General features: G+C 31.7%; 1 protein-coding gene across 1 annotated transcript; it reads left to right on the forward strand.

The window, feature by feature from the left end:
* The first annotated feature begins 209 nt into the window (after nucleotides 1-209).
* Nucleotides 210-26025, forward strand: LOC114324801 (uncharacterized). The gene is made up of 5 exons (XM_050655458.1): nucleotides 210-320; nucleotides 393-432; nucleotides 4447-4666; nucleotides 8721-8877; nucleotides 25586-26025. Exons 3-5 carry the CDS (start codon nucleotides 4457-4459, stop codon nucleotides 25885-25887), a joined length of 669 nt encoding a protein of 222 aa, XP_050511415.1. The 5' UTR covers nucleotides 210-320; nucleotides 393-432; nucleotides 4447-4456; the 3' UTR covers nucleotides 25888-26025.
* The last annotated feature ends 1009 nt before the right edge of the window (nucleotides 26026-27034 follow it).

Genomic DNA, 27034 nt, shown 5'->3' on the forward strand with positions numbered 1-27034 from the left:
AACAACCTATAGGAACAGCTGAAGACAGACCAGAATTTGCAATGGGAGTAGACAACCTTCACTGAGGAGAGGGCTGAGGGCACTTTAAAAAGAAGAAGAATGAAACTAAAACATTAAAATATATTATGTTACAAGTCATTAACTACTTTTCCTGTGCTATATTAAATATATATTACCAATATAAAGTTCAGCTAAGTCAGTTGCAGTTAGTCTGACATTTCTTTTAGTTTCAACTTCAGCAACCTAGTGCCTTTGAGTTCGCGGTTTTAAGCATTTCTTATTTTTATTTATATTTGCGTCAAATTCTTGTTAGGCCAGAGGTTAGTAGTATATCTCCAGATCAAGTTTCTATAATAGTACATTTTAAAATACAGACATTTAAATATTTGTAGGTGTGAAGTTTATTAAATAAGAATAACATACCGAAAACAGGTAAGAATTTTTAATTCTAATGAAATATGCTCATGCTTATGAGATAATTATTCTGTAATATGTAATATGTATAAATAAGGAGCTTTAGCACAAATTATTACTTTTGTATTTTTTTAAGACTTAAATTTTTAATTTCCTCTAATCTTCATTATTTCTTGTTAACACTCACAGACAATGAATTTTAATCTATTTGTAAATTTGCATATTGAAACATTAATTAATATTTTTAAAATGTGGTTAATTACATTTCTTAGGTTTAATTAATTCTAATATTAGAATTAGAAGAAGAACAGTTGATATTAGTTTACGTTATGTTTTGTGTTTTTAAATTATTTTTTATTGTTACTTTACTATTGTTTCGGTTAAAACACATGTTAAAAAGTAAAACTGTGTAGTAGTCTAGTTTATTTGTTTTTAAAGATATCAGGAAGAATAAAATGTTAAAAAAACATGAAACTACACCATGATTTTGATATACTCCATCCAGAAACTCTACCGACAAACGAAGACAGGAGATTCCTCAGATAATTTTAAGATATTTTAACCCAATTCACCTAGTCCGAAAATGCTTCCTAAAGGAGCTAGAGCTCTTTGAAGTTGGCGTCTTGTAAGTAGTTTTTCTTAAATAACTCCAGAACGCTTCTATTGAGAAAAACGAAAATTGGTACACATATTTATCTTCCAGAGATAAATCGACTCCATGCATGGCGAATTTCTAGTACCGGTCATAGGCGTCCGTTTTGGCTAGGGCAACAATTATTTTATCGCATAACTTTTTTATCTTTAATTTTTAAGCATTTTTGACTCCAGATTATTAAATTGTGAGATATTCTACAACTAAAAGGAACTCTTGTTTTAGGTCGATAGGATACACATTTTCTAGAAAAATCAATTTGAAAATTTTTCTTTTTTTGAATTTCCAAAAGAAATTTCAAAAAAAAACTATTTAGAAATCTGAAAACTGGTACGTTTATTTATATTTCAGAGATGAATCGATTTCATTAACTGCGAATTTCTAGTACGGGTCATATGCGTCCTTTTTGGGTAGGTCAACGGTTATTTTATCGCATAACATTTTTGTCTTTCATTTTTAAGCATTTTTGACTCTTGATTATTAAGTTATGAGGTATTCTGGTACTAAAAGTTACTCTTGCTTTAAGTTGATAAAATACACCGTTTTTTTTTTAATTTTCAATTTTTATTCAAATTCAAAAAACGAAAAATTTTCAATTCGATTTTTCTAGAAAACCGTATGTCCTACGGACTTAAACCAAGAGTACCTTTTAGTACTAAAATACCTGACAATTTAATAATCCAGTATCAAAAATGCTTAAAAGTGAGAGACAAAAAAGTTATGTGATAAAATAACCGTTGCCCTACCCAAAACGGACGCCTATGATCAGTACTAGAAATTGGCAATGAAAGGAATCGATTTATCTCTGGAAGATAAATATACGTACCGATTTTCGGTTTTCTAAATTGAAGCGTTCTGGAGGGTATTTACGAAAAACTAATTAGAAGAAGCCATCTTCAAAGAGCTCTAGCTCCTTTAGGAAGCATTTTCGGACTAGGCGAATTGACCTAAATTGTCTTAAAATTATCTGAAGAATCTCCTGTCTCCGTTTGTCGGCAGAGTTTCTGGACACCCTGTATATGTCCACAAGGAAAAAGGTTTTCCTATAGTTGGCTGTATACCATATAATACAAAAAAACGAATAAAATCCTTTATAAAAAGTATATATTTAAAATCCCTAAAAAGGGCTACATCACAGAACTAGTTTTCGATTGGTTGACCAATCATCATCAGTGCTTACGTGATCTAACATGCTAACCACCAAAATATAATATTGCAAAAATATGAGGGTAAAAACCCTTTAAAATTAATCCGTCAAGGAAACATTGATGAAATATGCTAACTTAAGCATGTATGTTTAAAATATTCGATGTACTACGCTCTCGGTACCATCTAAGCTCTAATACGACTTTGTTTCCTTGGCGGATTAATTTTAAAGGGTTTTTACCCTCATATTTTTGTAATATTATATTTTGGTGGTTAGCATGTTACATAAATCACGTAAGCACTGATGATGATTGGTCAACCAATGTTATACAGGGTATTTCCAAAGTTATAACCAATTTTGTATGAAAATCGTAACAAGTTCAACTCCCTGTATAAATAAAAATAAGCACAACAGCAATGGTTTATTAATGCCATATTTTTTATTTATTGTCAAAATTTTTAAGAATGATTGATATTGCTAATTTTCTTTATATCAAATACAGGGTGAGTCAAAAAGCAAGTACATTATTTTCTCAGTAATGTTAAATGGAACACCCTCTATTTTATATCATTATTGAAAAGTAACATTAACGTACTTTAATTTTTATATAACATTCCCTATGCCCAAATTTATTAGTTTTCGAGATATTTTCATTTTTCAGAGCAAATTATTTTAGGTGTTTAAATTTATCTAAATTTTAAGTAAGCCATGACTGAATTGACAATTGAAGATTACCGATTATCAATCCGGTAATCAATGTAACACTGTAGCAAATAAAGAAATAAAAATAATTTATTAGTAATACATTTTACGAACAAAAACACAACCACTACATGCAACATTTTTGAAACAATTAAAAACAATCTTTTTATGTAAATGCAACAAATAAACAAAGAAAATTAGTAATAAATTTTACAAAAAAACACACAAACACAAAATACAATATTTTGTGAAGACAGTTAAACACTACTTTTGTAAGTAAATGTAACAATGTAACAAAGAACGAAACATAATTTATTAGTAATACATTTTGCAAAAAAACGTGTTTGAAAAAATTAGAAGCTACTTTTAATAAAATATTTTTAATATTTAATTAAATAAGGTGTTCAAAATTATCTCCTAACACATTTATGTACGCCTAAAAACGATCATTGAATGAGCTACTTACTCTACGGAGCATTTGTAAATTGAACACATCGAAATACACTTTGTTTTCTATTTTTCATCTCATCCCTTGTTGAGGTATTCTATAAACTTTATTATTAACGTAACCCCAAAAAAATCAGTCCAGTTTATTAAATTCTGGTGATTTGGGAAGCCACGCTACTGGTCCATTGACAAAATGAAAATATCTCGAAAACTAATAAATTTAGACATAGGGAATGTTATCCAAAAATTAAAGTACGGTAATGGTACTTTTCAATAGTGATTTAAAATACAGAGTGTTCCATTTAAAATTACTGAGAAAATAATGTACTTGCGTTTTGGCTCACCCTGTATTTGATATAAAAAAAATTAGCAATATCGACCATTCTTAAAAATTTTGACAATACGTTAAAAAATATGGCATTAAAAAACCATTGTTGTTTTGCTTATTTTTATTTATACAGGGAGTTGAACTTGTTACAATTTTCATATAAAATTGGTTATAACTTTGTAAATACCCTGTATAACATAACAAACCTTTATATTTTTGTGATGGAGAAGTTAACAGGATATCGAATTTAAAATAAAATATTGGGTGTTCCATTAAAAAAAAAAAAGGTTTGGTCTGCCACTGTGTTATCGAACACCCTGTAACATTCTAACTAATTTTGTAATGCTCAAAGGTGGCTAAAATTTTTGTTATTAACTTTTATTGCTATCTATTACTATAGCGGAGCTATTGAGCTTTACCCTACTAATAAATCACCCTGTATACTTTTTATAAAGGATTTCATTCGTTTTTTGATATATATGTATTCCCAACTTTGTACCTTTTCCTCCCTACAGGGTGTCTCAAACTTAACATAATAAAATTTATTTTCTTTCACGCAGTATAAGCTCAAAAAAGAAATTTGAGTAAACCTTTGCCCAACAGTGTAAATTCCAAAAATAAATTAAAATAATAAAAAAAATTAGCGGAATCCGTTCACGAAAAAATTAACTATGAAAATAAGCATAATTTTTGGTGGTGGAAAACTTTTGCGGTGTATTTTAAGTTTATTTTTATTTATAATTATTTTAATTTCAGATCATTAAAAATGAAGCACAGATATGGCCTTGCTTTTCTGCTAATTTGGCTGCCAGTGATACTGAGTATAAGAATACCTCCTAATCCCTGCCCTGATATGTTTAATTACTACAAAAATTACCAAGGAGCAATATACGGAGAAGCGAGAATGCCATACGATAATGCCACTTTGTTAGTATTTAAAGTAAACGCATCTATGGTGGGAAATTTTAGCCGACCGGTAAGTATTTCACTATAGCCCAATAAAATAAAATCAAAATTAATGTAATTCCCTACAGGTTGGAATAAATTTTTTATTAAAGTTTAGGTCAAAACAATAGTATATTTTACAACAAGAGAGAAAAAATACATATTTCTCACGAGCACAGAAGTTTGTTGGCACGAGGCGAGTGCCGCAAATCAAGCGAGATAGAAATATGTCATTTTCTCTCGTGTTGTACACTGTACTTGTTCTATGGATGCGTTTTTGTCAAGAGTTCAAACTTCAAAATTAAATAATTTAGGTGCTTTTAGGTATATTATATGCTTAAATTGAAATAAAATACATATATACACATATGTATTTAATATTCCCAATATTTATATATTTATTTATTTAAAATTATAATTCACAGTTGAACAGTCTTAAAAGGTAATTTTTGATAAGTTTTGACAAGTTTGAACACATTTTGTTTGACAGAAATAATTGTGTTTGTATTGTGCATGTTACCATGGAAATGGCGATCATATGTATGTAAACCGGCGGTGAACCCGTGAGAAAAAATATTTCTCACTGCAATGGCCGACTTTTTTCACTGCCTGAGAAATTGTTAATTTTGAATGTATGTAAGTAGTGAGAGAAGTTGCACATTGTATAGCATCCATAGAAAAAAGATATTTTCAAGAAAGTATATGATTCATATGAGGGGATCATTGTTTAAATAATTAAAAATGGGCAATTTTTGCACAAAATTTACTTGTTTAACTACTGCGGTAATTCGTGTTTTTATTAAGGATTTTACAATTTTTTTCTGCAAAGATGAAGAAACATTTTTTACATGCGACTTACTAAATTAAATTTGACCATTAATTTATTTAAATAATTGTGAATCAAAATTGAAAAACAAATTTCCAAAAAAATATTATTTGTAATATAAATAAGCACTATAAAATATTTTGTTTTACAGAAACAGTTGCGCTATGATATCACTATTTTACAAAAAAATTGGTTGATAAATAATGAGTAGTTTATGAGATATTTAATTTGTTTATAAAGAATTACCATTTTTTCAATTACAAAAACGCCGTTGTTGCCGATACAGTATACAAGTTGTTAAGGTCTCATTTTTTTTGCTGTTATGCATATTTTCGATAAATGTATTGACAAATTAAAATTTTAGTTAAACACCCCTTCAAAATAGCGTTTGAAAATTTGTATAATTTGTTTAAAACTTGTTTTTTTAATAACATCACCGGGATTAAAAATTTTGAAATTATTTTTTGATATTTGTGTTCCTGGTAGTTTTTGGCACACTTACACAAGAAAAAAATTCTAGATCCATTTCTTGCCTAGATAGCTTTTCCAAGTTTAAAAATATTTACTATCACATATTTATTATCTTCGTTTAAATGGACCAATTTCAATGTTTTTTTAGCTAATGGTAGCTTATAAAAGTAGTAACATTTAAATTACACTTTTAACAATAAATATTCATCAATTATTATTATGTCAATTGGTCAATATGTTATAAACAATTTTTTTTAATTTTTTTTTCTAGATGTGATAAATAAAAATTGACACATAAGATTTTTTTGGGAGTGCTAATTTGTTTATAAATAAAATAACACACTTTGGCATAACACACACAAAATGACATTTTTTCGATAATTTGCCTAGACTATCAACAACCGTTTCGGTGGTTGTATAGCCAATAAATCCAATAAACAGAAGGACCAACCCAAATTCTGAGCAGTGTCAAAATGATAACGTTAATATCCTCAGTTGGAACTAATCGAAAAGAATAAGAATCGCTATAAATTGCATCTGTCATGGCGGAGTCGAAATTAAATTGCGGCATCGAAATGAATTAGAATCAGGCCCCAAGATTCGAACTTATGAAACAATGCTGATACCAACGATGTTTTATGAATGTGAAACTTGGGCAGTGAACCAGGAAGAATAAACAAGCTGGAGACTTGGAAGAGGAAAAGTTATCCCATCCATCCAATGGCACTACAGCCCAAATCGAGCCTTGGCCTCCTTCAACAAGCTTCTCCAATAATTTCGATTTACCGCTGTTCTTTTCCATGAACGCGTTCCCAGGAAGTTCCTGGCATCTTCATCGACTTCGTTTTCCCATCTCTTTTTAGGTCTTCCAACAGGTCTTCTTCCCTGCATCCTTGCATTCAGCAATTTTTTGGGGATTCTATTCTCATGCATGCGGACCACGTGCCCTGCCCACCGTAATCTCTGCAGTTTAGTGTATTGTGCTAGAGTTGGTTCGCTGTATTGCTCGTGTATTTCTCTATTATACCTAATTCTCCAGTTGTTATTTTCACTTATTGGGCCCAGTATCCTACGTAATACTTTTCTTTCAAACACATCTAATGCATTGGCAGATTTCTGTGTCACCACCCATGTTTCGCAGCCATGACTTACTATGGGCCTGATTATTGTTTTATAGACCCGGAGTTTTGTTTTCCGGTGTACGTCTCGCGATTTGAATATGTGACCCATCGCGAAATAGGCTTTATTTGCCAGCACAAGCCTTCTATTTATTTCCGGTTCTTCTTCATTGCTTGCAACCAGATCCATTCCTAGGTACGTGAATCTATTCACATGTTCTATATCGTCAATAAAGTGTTGTTGCGCCGGTCTATTTGATCTGGTTTGTATGAGTAGTTTTGTTTTATTTGTATTTATTGCTAGCCCTACTGCTTCTGCACTCTGTTTCAACTCAACGTAGGTTTCTTCCGCTGCATTCATTGTTCTGCTCATTATGTTTATATCATCTGCGTATGCTGCTAATTGTATAGATTTGTTTGTAAGTATGTTATTTCCGCTCACCGTCAACCGTCTAATTACATATTCAAGAACCAGGTTAAAAAGCGTTGGAGCCAGTCCGTCGCCTTGTTTCAGTCCTTGCGTTATCGTAAACGCATCAGTGATCTGCCCTTGAATACATACCTGTGCTTCTGTTTCTGTCATTGTCTGCACTAGTCGTATTAATTTTGATGGTATGCCAAATTCTTCCAGTATATTAGGTAGAATTGTTCTATCTATTGAATCACAGGCTTGTTTAAAATCTACAAAGAGATTGTAAACGTCCATGTCATATTCCCATGCTTTGGCTAGTATTTGTTTAACTGTAAATAGTTGGTCAATGGTAGATCTATTTTGCCTAAACCCTGCTTGATATTCCCCGATGATTTTTTCCGTGAGAGGTTGAAGTCTTCGATTAAGGATGTTTGTGAATATTTTGTATCCCGAACAAAGTAAAGAGATGCCTCTATAATTCTGATACAACAGTTTGTCTCCTTTTTTATGAATAGGGCAGATTATACTTTTCTTCCATTGTTGGGGGATTTCTTCTTCTATCCATATCTCTCGTATTAGCTGGTACATCTGTTGTGTCAAATTCCTTCCTCCTTGCTTGAGTAGTTCTGCCGGTATTTTATCTATTCCCGGTGCTTTATGGCTTTTCTGTATGTGGATTGCCGTTTGGACCTCCTCTAGCGTTGGGGGTCTAGTTAATTCATTTTCTTCTCCATCTTCCCCCAGCTCTTGTTGTTGTACCTCCTGCCGTGCCTGCTGCTGCCTCTGTTGTTGTAATGGTGGTTGTGCCCCTTTGTTTAATACTTATCTTAATTTCGTCCATATCGCTAATGATTTCACCCTTCTTATTTTTGCAGAGGCTAGTCTTCGGTTTGTATCCCTGTCTTAAATGTTTAATAAGTTGGTATGCACTACGTGTTTCGTTTTCCTTAAACTCTCTCTCTATATTTAGTATCCGTTAGTTTTCGTACTTTCTCTTTTTCTGCCTGCACAGTTTACCTGCTCTTCGTCTTTTGTTCTTAAATTCTGTTTTTCTCTCTCTAGTACGTCTGAGTATGTAATTCTTATGTGCTTCATTTCTTTCCTGTATAGCTTGTTTGCATTCTTCATCGAACCATGTTTCTTCTCTCCGTTGTGTCTTTGTTCCTAGGACTTCTTTCGCTGTGTTTAGTAGAGGAAAAGTTATAAATAGTTATAATCAACGTAGTATGATCTCCAATTAAAATATTTTTTTTTTTAGAAACTGAAACTGAAATTAGTAACTAAAGTGCAAGATTTTATCCATGGCACATCGCACGTTATATACAATATATTTTTTCCATTTAACAACGTTATACCTAAAATCACTAAACTCACATATAACAATAGAACATACTGTAGCGGTCCTAATGAACCAAGTAAGTCTTTTAAAAACTACATCATATTTTGTTCAGTTGCATTTTTTAATACTTTATGTATATCTTTTCTTTCATCATCATCATCATCATCATCATCATCATCATCATCATCATCATCATCATCATCATCAGTGACGTCACAGTGGTGACGCTAATTATGAGCCAAACCCCTTTTCAGAACAATCATCCATTCGCCGCTCTCTCTGGCACTTCTTCTGCATGTTCTAATTCCAATAGATTTTAAATCATTCTCTAAGTTGTCTTGGTACCTAAGTCTCAGTCTTCGTCTTGGTCGCTGTCCAATCGTCCCTTTTTGGTCAGAAACTTTTCTGACTATGGCATTTTTCTCTTGTCTGATTACATGACCTATCCATCTAATGGGGGCTACCTTAATGAATTTTACAACGTCAGGTTATCCGAAACTTCTATACAACTCAAAGTTGTAACGCCTGCGCCATAAACTTGTTCTTATATGCCTCCATATATTCGTCTTAGTATTTTTCTCTCAAAACCTTTAAGCAATTCTTGGTCATTCTGTGTAAGTGACCAAGTTTCTGAACCATATGTTAACACTGGTCTTATTAGTGTTTTGTATAGTCAGTTTCATTTTTCTAGGCATTTTTGAGGCCATCTGTCTTCTTAAGCCATAGTAACCCCTATTGGCGAGCACTATTCTTCTTTTAATTTCTTCACTGACATTGTTGTCTTTACTTAGCAGCGAGCCTAAGTATATGAAGGTGTCGACACCTTCCAGTTCTAGATCATCAATTATTATTCTTGTAGGTGTGGGTTTGACTTAGTACAACATATACAGGGTGGTTCATCTTACTCGCCTCGGTGTCTGTACGGAAAACCACTTGATATTTTAAAAAAATTTCTTCACTGTAATATATAGAGCCATTAATACTACAATCTAAAAATAATGTGAATTATACAGGGTGCTCCAAAAAAGAGTGGTATATCAAAGTTATATTTTTTCTTATGGAATGCCCTATATCTGATGGCATTACTGAATTAACCTTAAAAAATAAGCTATACTTTTATAAGGGTTCCCTATACCTAAATACAGGGTGTTTTGATTTATTTCGATTTTTATGAAAATGTAAGGTTTTAGAAAAAAAAATATCTACGAATCTAAGAATCAGTAACAAATTCCTTCTTGGATCTTAATAATAGACTATTTATCATACTTAAACAGATGCTTACTGCAACAAAATTTCTTACAGGGTGGTCAAAATATGAGATTGTTCTATTAACAAATTCAAGCTGTAATAACTTACTTAATTTAAATGGAACACCCTGTACCTTACTAGTCTATCGCGTAGAAAATATACTTATCTTTCAATTTGAATTAAGGTTTCCTACACCTATCTTTTTACAGGGTGGTCAAAATATTAGATTGTTCTATTAAAAAATTCAAGCTGCAATACCTTACTTATTTTAAATCGAACACCCTGTATCTTACTAGCCTATCGCGTAGACAATTTATTTAGCTTTCAATTCTTATTAGGGTTTCCTATACCTATCTCCCTTCATTTGTTAAATATTTAAAGATTTCCTAATTTGCAAGCTTTAAAAATTAGAATTAAGTAAATATGTCGTGGTTACATATTATGTACAACACATCACCAACACCGGCAATATACTTAGACATAATACTGTCAGTAATAAAATTTTCATTATTATCATGTAATCACACAGAGTGTTGTATTATTTTAGTTGATTTTGGCCTACATGTGACATTGAATAATATGTTTATATTAAACTGCATACCCTATATTAGATGCCGTATTCTGGAAGATACTTAAATTATATTTCATTCCGTATAAGTATTTTCCATATCTTAAACCAATGGTTATTAAATAAATTTAAGAACACCACGTTTTGTTTGAATCTTTGAATCACAATTACAGACAATTAAATGCAATGGCTACTATGACGAAAACGAGCCTATTGTACAAAAATATGTAAAAATGGATATTTACAGAATAACATGGGAATTAACATTTACAGAATAACATGTGTATTGAGGATGTTTACATGGAATCGAAGAGATTTTAAATATCTTCCATTATAAAGAATAGAATATCGAGTATGTCATTTAAAATAAGAACACTCTGTGTGATTAAATTATAAAAATATGAATTTTATTAACGAAAGTATCTTGACTAAGATATTTAAGTATATTGCCGGTGTTGGTGATGTGTTGTACATAACCACGACATAGGTACTTGATTCTAATTTTTAAAGCTTACAAATTAGGAAATCTTTAAATATTTCAAAAATGAAGGGAGATAGGCATAGGTAACCCTAATAAGAATTGAAAGCAAAGTAAATTTTATACGCGATAGATTAGTAAGATACAGGGTGTTCCATTTAAAATAAGTAAGTTATTACAGCTTGAATTTGTTAATAGAACAATCTCATATTTTGACCACCCTGTAAGAAATTTTGTTGCAGCAAGCATCTTTTTAAGTATGCTAAATAGTCTAAGATTAAGATCCAAGAAAGACTTCTTTAATGATTCTTAGATTCGTAGATATTTATTTTTTTCTAAAACCTTACATTTTCATAAAAATCGAAATAAATCAAAACACCCTGTATTTAGGTATAGGGAACCCTTATAAAAGTATAGTTTATTTTTTAAGGTCAATTCAGTAATGTCATTAGATATAGTACATTCCATAAGAAAAAATATAACTTTGATATACCACTCTTTTTTGGAGCACCCTGTATAATTCACATTATTTTTAGGTTGTAGTATTAAAGGCCCTGTATATTTCTGTGAAGAAATTTTTTTAAAATATCAAGTGGTTGTCCGTACAGAGACCGAGGCGAATAAGGTGAACCACCCTGTATATTTGGTCTTTTGAACATTTATATTTAGTCCAATTCTGTGTGCAGATGCTCTTAACGACCGAATTGCTTCAGTCAGAGATTCTGTGGACCTACCTATGATGTCTATGTCATCTGCGTATCCGGCAATTTGTACTGATTTGTTAAAGATAGTACCATTCGTAGTAATCTGGGACTCTCGAATTAATTTTTCTAATGCCAGGTTAAATCATAGACACAATAGTCCATCACCCTCTGTCTTAGTCTATTTTTGCAATAGAAGGGTTTTGAGAGATCGTTTTGGATTTTTACCATGCTCTCTGCACCTGTGAGTGTTTGTGAGTGTTTCTGACCATGGTCTCTTCCTCTCGTCTGATAACATACCTTATCTATCTAAGACGTGTTACCTTAATGAATTTTACAACGCCAGATTCTCCAAAACTTCCATACAACTCAAACCTTGTTCAGGCCTGCGCCACAAACCTTGTTCTTTTATCCTTTCATATATTCTCCTTAGGATTTTTCGCTCGAAACGTTTGAGAAGTTCTTGGTATGTGTAAATTACCAAGTTTCTGAACCATATGTCTTTTCTTTAAGAAGTGTTAACTTATTTTTTTAATCGGTGTAAATGTGGACTATTCAAATCACAATATTCAAACTCACCAGAATCTTTACTCTTTAATCCTAGAATACATGTTAAGACTACCTAACATAACGTTCGTTAATTTTACGAGCAGATAAGAATGTTGGCGATCATCATGGCAATCTTTATCTTATTTGTAGCAGCGCGGAAAAGCTGCACAGATGTTGTGTTGAATTAGGCTCTGAGGCTTAGAAAAGGTGTTCGAGTTATAAATAATTTAAAATTTGAAAAACGCGAAAATGGCCATTTTTAAGACTTAATAACTCGCTTAAAGATTATTATTATGAAAGTCAGAAAGTTTCTAAATCAAATTTAAAGCCCCCCTTCATGATCCTGAAGAAAATTGTGTCATTAATTTATTACTAAGCTGTTATTTTTATTTATTAATAATGAGCGGTAAGATCGTATTGACGCGGCTGTAAATGTGAGTGCGAGTGAGATTCGCCATTGGACTGCCTGAATTGCATCTCTTTCGCACTCATCATAGACGGCCCCTAATACTTGCATGGCGCTCATTATTTTTACTTAAAAATAATAGTTTAGTAATCAAATAATGACAAAAATTTCTTCAGAATCTTGTAGGGGGGGGGGGCTTTAAACTTTGATTGAGTTACTTTCTGCCTTTGATCGTAATAATTTTTAACCGAGTTATTAAGCATTGAAAATCGCCATTTTTCGTTTTTTTTTTTTCAATTTTAAAATGCTTTTACCTCGAAAACTATCAACTTCAGGGAAAAATTATAAGAGACCTTTTTTATCCAGAATAGTCCAAAAAACCTAAAAAAATTCCGGGCCAAAAACATTGATTTTTTCAATTTGATTAAAAAAAATTGTTAAAAAAAATTTGGACCACTTTTCGCGTGAACGACTTCTTGAATCTTATTCTGGAATGTCTCACGAATGTGATTATGCAAAAAAATCTCATGGGAGTATTTTCTCCAAAGAACCCGCCGTTTTTACCTTGTCTATTTAGAACCTTTAAAAACCCGTAGGTATAAGATTTTTTAGATGTTTTTTTTTTGTAATGGCCTAATTCGTATATTAATAGGTACTTTAAGAGCGTAGGCGCAAAATTTCATACAATGCTTTTTAAATGCATTGATTTTCTTTTCGTATCCTGAGAAAACTAATAAGTATTTTTGAAAAATTTAAACGCAGAATGAAAGATTGCATTATTATCGAGGGTAGAAAGTCTGAAAATTTCTAGAATATTTATTTTAATAAGTTGCAGGGATTAAAAAGAAGAAAAAATTGAGTATGATTTTTGAGTTCCAATATCTGATTCAAAAGAAACTTTTTGTTTATTTTAAGGGACTTTCTACCTTCGGCAATCTTTCATTCTGCGTTAAATTTTTCACAAATATGTATTATACACGATTCGAAAAAAATGAACACCATGTCCGTGGTGATATGTTCCAAACCGAACATTTGTTTTCTTTGTCATACGTCGTTCAATGTATCAATGCACCAGTGGTGTAACAAACTCCGTCGGCCCCACCCCCCGCAGAATTGGAAATGGGGCCCCTTTAAAAAATTACCAAATGCGACATGTGTAACAAATACCTATATGTGTTACAGCCTAGTAAATCAACGTAAAATGTGGCGATACCGTATAATAGGCCTTGGGCCCACATATAAAATTATTATTTATGACCACACCGTTGAAAGTTTTTGTACTTGTTATTTGGGTGGAGTCGAACAAATTTGGAGCTTGGCGCATTATGGTAGTGGGGCGTTTGTCTGTCAAGCGGTGACGAAGTTGTCAATTTTATGCAAGAAAAAAATTTATAACCACATTGGTCGTTTTATTTTAATCAATGGTTTTTATCATATAAACAGCGAAAACAATTTTGTCAGACAAAAATATTGGGGCAAACGAACAGAAGACTTAATGATTTTAGGGTATCGACGAGGAGTTATTGTGAAATAATATTTTCAAACAGTTTTTCTCGGTTACTTTTGAATCGATTTACCTGAAAATTGGTACACACACTAAGTACAACACTTAAAAAGGCATGACGTAGAGTTGTACCCAAAATTTTCCAAAAAAAAATTTCCGACAATAGGGAAAATCTAGGAAAAATTGTTATCTGAAAGTTTGTGCACATATTCTTCGAACAATGTCAAACATCGTTCTGTAGTTTTTTTTTTCGAATTTAAAAAAAAAATCCTACAAAAGGGATAATTTCGGAAAATTTTTCGAAAATTTTGGAAAGTTCTCTACGTTACGCCCTTATATTATAAGGAGTATTTCTACAAATTTTCAGTTTGACCTATGTAGAGCTAACCGAGAAATATTGTTTATAGTTTGCTTTGGCCTCCTTATTTTGGCCTGCTTATTATTTTTTTATATCCCAGAGAACGGCTGTTCCCGTACATGTGACACTATATATACAAGAAAGTTTCTATTTTCTAAATGTGGCTGAATTGAAAAAATTGGGCCAAATCCAATCTTAAAATATAGGAAAAGGCTCGCCCATCCAAATGTCAACCATCCATTTTGATCCAAGGGTGTGGATTTTACGGCCCTCCAATCTAGGGTCTGTTTTTCGTTCTCGTCCCCAAAACTCCCAAAAATTTCGAAAATTTAAGTCCGACCTTTACGGCTTCCTATAGTACTGATCATTACCTTTCCAACGCATGTTTAATTTGAAAATTGGTTATACCATTCAAAAGTTACCGAACTCAGAAATGTTATTCAATTTCTATTTAAAATAGAATGTATTATAATAATATAAATACCATAATAATTATGCCAGAAGCGGGAGCACGCCAAATAGAATTCTATTTTAGTGACGTCACGTTGCCTGGCAACCGACGATTCTCCCATTATAAAATTCTATTTTGTGACGTCAGCAAAATAGAATTCTATTTGGCGTGCTCTCGCACCTGTTCTCAAATTTATGTCATTGCATCGCAAATTCCATTTGAAGAAATTTGCGATACATTTTCGGATATTTTTATGGTTTTAGGTTATTTTTCGGGTGTAACTACAATGATATTATGCTAAAAATGATGGTGTATCGCAGATTTAAAATGCGTTTATCTCGAAAACGGTTGAGTTTAGGGAGATGAAAGAAGTATACCTTTTTTAAGTAAAACTAATAGGAGAATAAAAATTTTAATGTCAAAATTATACAGAGTGAGGGATAAAAAAAATTGAACGTAATAAATGGGTGCTGAAAGGCGTATGTGGCGTCCTCTAGGTAATGCATAATTTTTGGTAGGGAATTTAATTTTCTCCACCCAAAAAACCCCCACATATCAAATTTCATGTTGTTATCTCATACCTGTCAGGAAATATTCAATAATAAATTTAAAAAAAGTTTAACTTTGACACCCTGTATCTCGGTTATTATAAACTTTGTACTAAGGTAAGTTAGCTTAAATCGGCCTATTTTAACCTCAGGAACCTGAGGTTAACCTTTACCAAACACCCTGTATGTATAAAAATTACTTTTTTTTTTAATTGTACCACAACGCACCATTATTTTTGTCCGACAAGTGATCCAATATGCATTACACATGTAAAAGAACAGTACAAAATAAAAATGACATCTGCGGTAATAAATAAAAAAATTCCAGGAAATTGACATCTTCGGCGCATCAGACTGCTCATATGCCCCGTGAAAATTGTCCGACAAGCTTACCACATCATTATAAAAAGTTTTTATAATAGATACCGTTAAAATTATCCATGTGGTGATAAATTTATTATTTTTATAAATTTGACATATTTAGCGTGTCCGACGCGTCATATGCCCCAATATTTTTGTCCGGCAAAATTGTTTTCGCTGTTTATATGATAAAAACCATTGATTAAAATAAAATGACCAATGTGGTTATATATTTTTTTCTTGCATAAAATTGACAACTTCGTGACCGCTTGACAGACAAACGCCCCACTGCCATGATGCGCTAAGCTCCAAATTTGTCCGACTCCACCCAATTAACAAGTACAAAAAGTTTTAACGGTGTGGTCATAAATAATAATTTTATATGGGGGCCTAAGAACTATCATTTTCAGTATCACCATCGAAGTGGTCAACTCAACACTTTTCGAGTTATTTATGAGTACAAATTTTTACTGTTAAAAAAAAACACCTTTTTAGGAGATTTTTCGCATATAGTTCAAAGAGTAAGTCTTCAAAAGAATATTGTTAGCAAAAATATATCTAGCTTATAAAAAAATGAAACAAAAATGAAGTCTATCGACTCAGTAAAAGAAAACTTGTATCTCATGAAAAGTGTTTTTTATTCGTCAAATTCCAAATTGAATATTTCAACGTGAAATAACCAAAAAATGAAATACTGTTCGAGGAAACTCATTAGAACTTTTTTAAAGTAAAGAAGCTTTATTTTTTACAAAAGTTTCTAGCATCAAAACCAAGGCAGTTACGCTCAAAATACAGTCAATCCCATTTTTTGGTAAAAAATTGTGAAAATCTCCCCCTATTTAGCACCCCAAATGAAACTAATCATGATCACCTTACAAAGTACCTAATTTTTTTATACCACCTGTAAGTTTCACCGGTTCAAAGTGCGTATTTTTAAAAGGGTTCTAGTTGAAGGTCTTGAACTAGTCACTAATCTCGATTATATGCAAATTTTAAACAGCCATGTATTAACCAATTTTTGTCTTACAGAAAAACAAAATAAAGCCAAAATATTTATAAAAGCAAGATTTCTACATTTCTTTACTCTTTAAGATTTTTCGTATCACTAATACTTTAAAAGTTATTTTGAAAAAAGGCATTTTTCCAAAGTAAAAAAACTTTTAAATTTTTTCAAAAATAAGAACTTCGAAACGGTCAAACATACAGATCATATTTATAAACAATAAATATTTAAAGTAAATGGTAAAGCGCTAATGATAAATTTTATTTGGGGTGCGAAATAGGGGCAGATTTTCACGTTTTTTTTTTACCAAAAAAGGGGCGAACATTATTTTGAGCGTAACTTGTACAGTTTTGGTGCTAGAAAATTTTACAAAAATTTAAATAAAGCTTTTTTTGTTAATCATTTAAAAAAGTTTTAAGAGTTTTTCCCGAAAATTGCTTAATTTTTTGGTCATTTCAGGTTGAAATATTCGATTTGGAATTGGACAAGTAAGAATAATTTTTCATGAGCTTCAACTGTGCTTTTACTGTGTCGATAGAGTTCATGAATAAGTACACCATTTACTGTATCTTATAAGCTACATTTTTACTACAAATATTTTTTCGTTATCTAATATTTAATTCTATAAATAGTTATTTTTGAGTTATTTTTGTTGTTTTTTTTTTGAAAAATAAACATTTTCACTCGCAAATGACTTGAAAAGTATTAGCATAGATAAAAAAACTCTATAGAAGAACAAACGTTGCTTATAATTAATCAATTTATACATTTCCGAACTTATTTTAAACGTATGTTTTTCACCCCAAGGAGGGGTGTCACCCCTGATGTAAAAGCAACCAACGGCATAAATCCAACTTTAAAGTGGAGTGTAACTAGAACCTAAATCCAAATTGTCAAGCAAATACGTCCGTCGTGACGCTGATAATTTCACTCCAAAACTGTCATTTACTGAGCTATTGGTGTATTCATGAATTGTTTATGACGACTTACATTTTTCTTCTCTTTACTGGTATAGAATAAAATAGAACAAAAATTACTAAATGATTACATTTACAGTATTATTCTATGAGATGTGAATATTTCTACAATCTTATTAATTCGGATGGACAAATTCATTTTCAATATTCCACTGCCTAAAAAACGTATGTATGCAAATAATATAACAACACATTTTTACATATATTAGACAACAAGATGGGACCCTTGACATATTGAGGCTTGATGCTGCGGGGGCCTCTGTTACGCCTCTGGATAATTGTATCAAAATACTAAACGTAGGTAAAGATTAAAGAGAAAACTCATTTCTAGATTTAGAAATATTTTTCTAAAATTCGGCAAATTGTAATTCTCAAATCTTTCAATAGTCACGTACAAAGCAAGTTTATTGTTGTTACCATAAAATGTCAGTAGGCCGAAAGGGATTAAGTTTCTAGATATTATAAGATGATTAACTTGGCAAATACGTCTACCTAGAAATTTAAGTTTCCAATTTTAAACACACAACGTAAAATAATATAACAATAACAGATTTTTACATATAATCAGATGACAAGATGGGGCCCCTAAGCGGTTGGGGCCCAACCGCAAGCTTCACGCTGCGGGGGTTTCTGTTACGCCCCTACAATGCACTTCGTCGAACAGTATGTGGTGACAGTGGAAGACAGTGACAAACAAGGCTACTAAATATTTTAAACGAGTGAAAAGAATTTCGACCACGAATCAAGTAATTTGTTAACCGATGTACACAGTACCAAGCGGCGCCGCTAGGAGAATACTCAATAATGCGTCGCAGATTACTTTTCAATGAACGCGTATAAACAAAATACATTTCTTTTAAATGACCACGTCTCATATAAGTAATCAGTAGTGTTGCCCAAAATCGGTCTTGGTCTTGCAGTCTTGGTCTTGTTCTTGCGTTTTAGCAAGACCAAGACCAAGACCAAGACCGCCTTATTTTAGCAAGACCAAGACCAAGACTGACCGTGCAAGACTTGAGCAAGAACAAGACTAAGCCTGCGAGACTCCTGCGTCTTGCAGTTTGAGTGTCGTTTTATGGAATAATACAGGGTGTAACAAAAATACAGGTCATAAATTTAATCACATATTCTGGGAGCAAAAATAGTTCGATTGAACCTAACTTACCTTAGTACAAATGTGCACATAAAAAAGTTACAGCCCTTTGAAGTTACAAGATGAAAATCGATTTTTTCCAATATATCGAAAACTATTAAACATTTTTTATTGAAGATGAACATGTGGCATTCTTATCTCAGTAGTATCTTAAGAAAAAATTATAGTGAAATTTAGACACCCCATAAAAATTTTATGGGGGTTTGGTTCCTTTAAACCCCCCCCCCCCCGCCAAACTTTTGTGTACGTTTCAATTTGATTATTATTGTAGTACCATTAGTTAAACACAATGTTTTAAAAACTTCTTTGCCTCTTGGTACTTTTTCGAGAAGTTAGTATTTGTCGAGATATTTTGCATATTATTTGTCAAATCCATCACATATTTGTATATGGCTAAGTACGATTATGGAGACTTGATAATAATAGGAAAATTTATTTATGATTTATATTTTTAGGTATATTTTGAACCATATTAAAAAAGAAGTCACATCTCGATAAAATATGCCTTATCGAAAAAATACAAAGAAGCAAAAAAGTTTTAAAAACACTGTGTTTAACTAATGGTATCGCAGTAATAGTTTAATTGGAACGTACACAACCGTTTGGGAGGATTAAAGGAACAAAACGCCCATAAAATCTCTACGTAAACATATTAGAAAAGAAGCCGCAACTCGATAAAAACTGCCTTGTCGAAAAAATACTAAGAACCAAAAAAGTTTTAAAAATATTGAGTTTAACTAATAGTATCACAATAATAATTTAATTGGAACGTACACAACAAAAGTTTGGCACAAAAGGAAACAAAACCCCCATAACATTTTTATGGGGTGCACAAATTTCACTATAATTTTTCTTTAAGATATTCCTGCCATAAAAATGCCACATGTCCATTTTCAATAAAAAATCTCTAATAGTTTTCGATATATGTATTGGAAAAAATCGATTTTCATTTTGTAACTTCAAAGGGTTGTAACTTTTTTTATGTGCATATTTGTACCAAGGTAAGTTAGGTTCATTCGAACTATTTTTGGTCCTAGAATAGGTGATTTACTTTATGACCTGTATTTTTGTTACACCCTGCATATTAGTTCGGATATACAGGGTGTAACAAAAATATCGGTCATAAATTAAATCACATATTTTGGGACCAAAAATAGTTCGAATGAACCTAACTTACCTTAGTACAAATATACACATAAAAAAAGTTATAGCCCTTTGAAGTTACAAAATGAAAATCTATTTTTTCGAATATATCGAAAACTATTAGATATTTTTTATTGAAAATGGATATGTGGCATTTTTATGGCAGGAGCATCTTAAAGAAAAATTATAGTGAAATTTGTGCACCCCATAAAAATTTTATGGGGGTTTTGTTCCCTTAAACCCCCCCAAACTTTTGTGTACGTCTCAATTTAATTATTATTGTGGTACCATTAGTTAAATTTAATATTCTTAAAACTTTTTTGCCTCCTAGTATTTTTTCAATAAGGCAGTTTTTATCGAGTTAAGGCTTATTTTTAATATGTTTACATAAAAATTGTATGGGGATTTTGTTCTTTTAAACCCCCCAAATGTTTGTGTACGTTCCAATTAAAATATTGCTGCAGTACCATTAGTTAAACACAGTGTTTTTAAAACTTTTTTGCCTCTTTGTATTTTTTCGAGAAGGCACCTTTTATCGAGATATGGCTTCTTTTTTAATACGGTTCAAAATATACCTAAAAATTTAAATCATACATAAATTTTAATAATATTACCAAGTCTCCATAATCGTACTTAACCATATACAAATATGTGGTGGATTTGACAAATATTCAAAATATCTCGATAAAAATTGACTTTTCAAAAAAGTAAAAAGAGCCAAAAAAGTTTTAAAAATATCGTTTTTAAGTAATGGTACTACAATAATAATTTAATTGGAACGTACACAAAAGTTTGGGGGGTTTAAAGGAACTAAACCCACATAAAATTTTTATAGGGTGTCCAAATTTCACTATAATTTTTTCTTAAGATGCTACTGTCATAAGAATGCCATACGTCCATTTTCAATAAAAAATCTTTATTAGTTTTCGATATATTTTATATGCACATTTGTACTAAGGTAAGTTAGGTTCAATCAAACTATTTTTGGTCCCAAAATATGTGATTAAATTTATGACCTGTATTTTCGTTACACCCTGTATATGCTTAGAGACTATGAGATACAGAAAAATATGTAACAAAAATTTGGAAAATTGGATTTATCCGCATTATGAACAATACGATGAACTTACATACCGAATTAAAAATATAAATATTTATTTATTGGATACCTACGTACTCAGAGGTCATAATAAATTATTATACAATGTAGAAATAAAATATTTCATTCTTTCCTAATATCAGACGACGCCTTCGCTCCGAAATTAATTACAATTGAGCAATTGTCTAGATTTTGAGAATAGCAACCTTTCATAAAATAATCGTCTTGTGTTGTGTGATGCCGACAAGACAGTATAATAATAACGCATTAACACTTTTAAAGAAGTATGTCGCCTAAAGTGATAGAAATATAATACGAATAGCATATCTTGTGTTACGGACAACCACTCAATTGTTTTTCCTTATCCATATCGTAAAGACTAAACGTCCTACTGTTTGCAGGGTGTGCAATTAGATATTAGTTCAATCGGCCAAACAAAATTTTTTGCTGAAAAAGCACTAGATAAGATAATGCCTGGCTACCTTGTATAGTCCATTCACGCACGGTAAAATGTTAAATACAAAACCTTCAAATTTCAAAAAAAGAGATATTATTATATAAAAACAGATATTGGCCGATGTGTGATTTTGCCATTGTTTTTTTTATTGTTAATGAAGAACTTATGAGAGGATAGGCGATTAAAAACTAAAAAACAATGTTTTTTTAAAATGAAACAAACAAATTACTTATCGACAACTGATAAATAAAGTTTAAACTTCAGTTTAGGCACTTCGAGATTTCGAAAATAATAATTTTTACTTTTGTTTTTGAGCCTTGAAAATCGTCATTTTTCGATTTTTTTCAGTTTTAAATTGTTTATAACTCGGAAACGAATAACTTTAGACAAAAACAACATAAGACCTTTTTTGTTCCATATGATTCAAAGAACCTATAATAAGTCTGCCAGGGCTGAAACAATTGATTTTTATAATTTGTTTAAATTATTTTTTGAATAAATATAGAAATAACTCAGAAATTACGGCATTTCGGTATAGAAAATATTACATGAAAATTAATTAGTAGTTATTATGGTTGAAAATGCAAAAATATACAGGGTGTTCTATTCGAAATACGAAAGTTCATTATATTTTCAAAAAAAAGAAAGATCTGACAACAATGTGTAATTACCACTATAATATCGGCCGCATTAAAAGACCTTTACTCACCAAATTCTATAAAAATCGTTCAAGTCGTTTTCGAGATATTTGAGGCGTTCCATACATAAAACTCACTCTGAATAAATGTTATTTAATTAAACTGCGTGTATTACTGTGTATTAATTCTTATTAAAAAAAAAGTCAATCTTAAAATTTTCAACTAATAGCAAACAAAAATTATCAACTAATAATAGTGTCAAGCTATTGCGTACTGTGCTCTAATTTAATCTGTATTTTTTTTTTATTTTTTATTTGAATAAATGGCAAATTGTAGAACTCTTTTATTCCATTTCATTTCATATACTTAATGTGAGAGTCCATCAATCCCTTTCTAGACAGATAATGTTCTTTAAAATACAGTCAATTTTATGTCATTTATCTGTTTTTTTTTTTTGTGTTTTCACCATGTTTTAGCACATGTCAGGTTATTAAATGCAAACGTTTATTAAGAAACAGACTAACTCCCGTGGGACATGGTAGATAGCCCAGTTAGTTAGAGTATAGGCAGGGATAGTTTAGATCGTGGGTTCAAACCCACCTAATGTGAGTTGTTTATTAATAAATAGCAATATAGCTAGTGGGTAACTGCGAGACTTGCAAGACTCTTGCTGCAAGACCAAGACCAAGACCAAGACTGGGAGTGCAATACCAAGACCAAGACCAAGACCAGGTGTACTGGTGCAAGACCAAGACCAAGACTATCCAAGTCTCGTCTTGGTCTTGCATTTGGGCAACACTAGTAATCAGCAACTCATTATTGGAGTATTCTCCTAGCGGCGCCGCTTTGTACTGTGTACCTCGGTTAACAGATTACTTGATTCGTGGTCGAAATTCTTCACTCATTTCATCGTTCCCCGTTAGAAGACCATACTCCGGTGCAAATATTTTAATATATGGCACCATCTTCTTCGTTTCGTTATGGTCCAATTCAGTCTTCTTGCAAAGCCTCTTTGACAAGGAATAGATTCCGAAACATCAGGTGTCAGAGGATGGCAAGAGACTCGAATTGAATCAAAACGAAACGATTATTTTCTTTTTGTTACTAAATATTTGACATGGCTTCAGAAATATTTTGAGTTGTTCATTAAATAATATTGTTAATGTACTTACTTACTTACTTAATCCAGAACTTGTCTACCTTTCGGTGTGAGTTATTCCGGAGTTAGGTTCTCTGTTGTTTTCTTCCACATTTCCTTCCATTTCCTTCTATCCATGGCCAATGCTTTTGTTTCCTCTCATTTTATTCCTCTTCTGTCGGCCGCTTACCTCACTTCTTCTGTCCACTTCTTTCTTGGTCTTCCTCTCTTCTTTCTTCCCATATCTCTAGCTTCATATATTTGTCTTACTATTTCTCTTCTCCTCTTCTCAGTACATGTCCGAGCCATCTAAGTTGTCCTTGCTCGATTGTTGCTGTAACTGGATGTATTTTCATATTTTCTCTAAAGGTTTGATTTCTAATTTTATCTTTCCTTGTTTACCCCTCTATTGTTTTCAAAAATCTCATTTCTGTGCATATTAGTCTATTCTTTTGCCTTTTTGTTAATGCCCAAGATTCACAGGCATAGGTTAGAGTGGATTTCACAATCTTTTTTACTATTTCCGTTTTTATGTTCTAAGGTATTTCTTTTTTTTGCAAAGCTTCTTTGACAAGGAAGAGATTCCGAAACATCAGGTATCAGAGGATGGCAAGAGACTCGAATTGAATCAAAATGAAACGATTATTTTCTTTTGTGTTACTAAATATTTGACACGGCTTCAGGAATATTTTGAGTTGTTCATTAAACAATATTGTTAATGTACTTACTTACATTCTTAATCCAGAACTCGTCTACCTTTCGGTGTGAGTTATTACGGAGTTAGGTTCTCTGTTGTTTTCTTCCACATTTCCTTCTATTTCCTTCTATCCATGGCCAATGCTTTTGTTTCCTCCCATTTTATTCCTCTTCTGTCGGCCGCTTACCTCACTTCTTCTGTCCACGTCTTTTTTGGTTTTCCTCTCTGCTTTCTTCCCATATCTCCCGCTTCATATATTTGTCTTACTATTTCTCTTCTCCTCTTCTCAGTACATGTCCGAGCCATCTAAGTTGTCCTTGTTCGATTGTTGCTGTAACTGGATGTACTTTCATATTTTCTCTAAAGGTTTGATTTCTAATTTTATCTTTCCTTGTTTTCCCCTCTATTGTTCTCAAAAATCTCATTTCTGTGCTTATTAGTCTATTCTTTTGCCTTTTTGTTAATGCCCAAGATTCACAGGCATAGGTTAGAGTGGATTTCACAATCTTTTTTACTATTTCCGTTTTTATATTCTTAGGTATTTCTTTCTTCTTTTGCAAAGCTTCTTTGACAAGGAGGAGATTCCGAAACATCAGGTGTCAGAGGATGACAAGAGACTTGAATTGAATCAAAACAAAACGATTATTTTCTTTTTGTTACTAAATATTTGACACGGCTTCAAGAATATTTTGAGTTGTTCATTAAATAATATTGATAATGTATTTGATAAATAATTGATTTAAGACGTGAAATTAATAAAAAGTTATTTATTGTTTATTATTTATGGAAGATCCAAGAACAGAATACACCCGGGTATATTCTGTGATCCAAGTATTTTGTTGTTAAATACGTTCAGAATTTATCTAAGCGTTTTATATTAACAATATATTATTACAATCACTGTATCGTTTTTCTCTTTTCTCGATTATTAGTTTTTATTTTATAGTATATAGATTATTGTAATCTCCGAATACATAGTGGAAATAATAATCATATTAATTAACTGAATTAATAATTTAAGCGATTATATGAGTAACGGTTATCCAAGAACAATCAAAAGCTGAACGAAATAGCCATCTCTAGGTTAATGATGACAATGTCGTTGTCAACTAATGTTTACATATCCATACGAGTGTAAATTTACTACACGTCATTTGCCGTGTAAAAAAGAAAAAGTAGGGATAGCCTAAAATATTTGCGCCTACGCTCTTAATAAAGGTATATTTTTATTATCGTAAGAAATTTTTTAATTATTGGATATTAATAATCAATCTGTTAAAATAATAATATATTTTTTATTACTACTAGTAATACCAGGAGAACCCGGAATAACAAAGGTTTGGTCCCAACTCAGCATACTGTTGAATCCAAAAAAATTTACTGATATTCCAGACGATATTCCTCTTAAAAGTGGAAAGGAGACCCCAACGGCAAATCCACCACTACTAAAGCCGGTTACACAGAGAATCACTCCAGTATCGCCTCAGGTTCCACCGCAACAGACTGATCCATCTACTACTCCCGACATGGACATACCAAACAAACCACCTGCTGTTCCTAACCCGACTGATCCTAATTCGGATCCAGTTAATCAGAACGAAGTAGCCTAGTTGAGTCCCAGAATTTATAGTCCGTTTTTCTAGTAGCCGAGTTCAGTCCCGAAGATGGGTAAATTGAGTCCCGTGTCTACCTGCGGCTTAGTCGTTGTTCTTAATGTTTTTTAGGAATATAAAAATAATTTTTTTTAACATATAGTTTTATTACAAAAATGTACACCTAAAATATTTTAATGTTGTTCTGAAGCTATTTCCTTGTGGCATTTTTATGATTAATTATTTATATGGGAAATAAGCCACAATTAAAATGAAAAAAATAATTTTATTAACGTTTCGACGCCCAAATCGGGTGCCGTTGTCAAAATACAAAATATTACTTTTTTGTAATTTTTTCATATATTTTCATAATACTTATTTCAGTAATATTTTGTATTTTGACAACGGCACCCGATTTGGGCGTCGAAACGTTAATAAAATTATTTTTTTCATTTTAATTGTGGCTTATTTCCCATATAAATAATTAATCATAAAATATTTTAGGCTATTCATTATATTCAAAATAAGATAGCTAAAAGGAACTACAACGTTAACGAGGTTTTATTATTTGATATGGTCAATGGACATCTATATATGAAAAAACCGCGGAGTGCTACCATTTAAAGGGGTGCGTTTTTGAGAAATGGGTGAATTAGTCCCTGGGCACAGGTTACATTAGGGTGAGTTCTATGCACTTTTGATACAAATACGTCTACATAAAAATTGTTCCTGGTTAAAGTTCCTATCTAAATATAACTTTTTAAAGTCAAAGATACTTTTTTTTACAAAAATATATTCAAAAGAAAAAGCACAAAGAAACCCAAAAGAAAGAAATTTTGTTTTTTGTCCCATAACTTTTGTCCACGGGGATATGGGTATAGACATTGCTTCACAGAAAAAAAACTTACATATTTTCTCTTTAAAATGATGTTTGGTATAGGTCATTAGGATTTACAGTTTTCGAAATATGATTTTTCAAAATTCGCCACTCACAGCAATTTTGGGTAATTTTCCTTGCTATTTCGCAAATATTGTTCTGCAACTTTTTTCTACGTAACTTTAGGTATATGCAATGGTACACGCAATAGGAATAGAAATCAATTACCTTTAAAATGGTCTACCGTATAACGTTGTACGACATTTTTTAAAGAGATTATGGTTTTTC

This window comes from Diabrotica virgifera, chromosome 7 (genome assembly GCF_917563875.1).
Source record: "Diabrotica virgifera virgifera chromosome 7, PGI_DIABVI_V3a".
In the NCBI taxonomy this organism is placed as follows: domain Eukaryota; kingdom Metazoa; phylum Arthropoda; class Insecta; order Coleoptera; family Chrysomelidae; genus Diabrotica; species Diabrotica virgifera.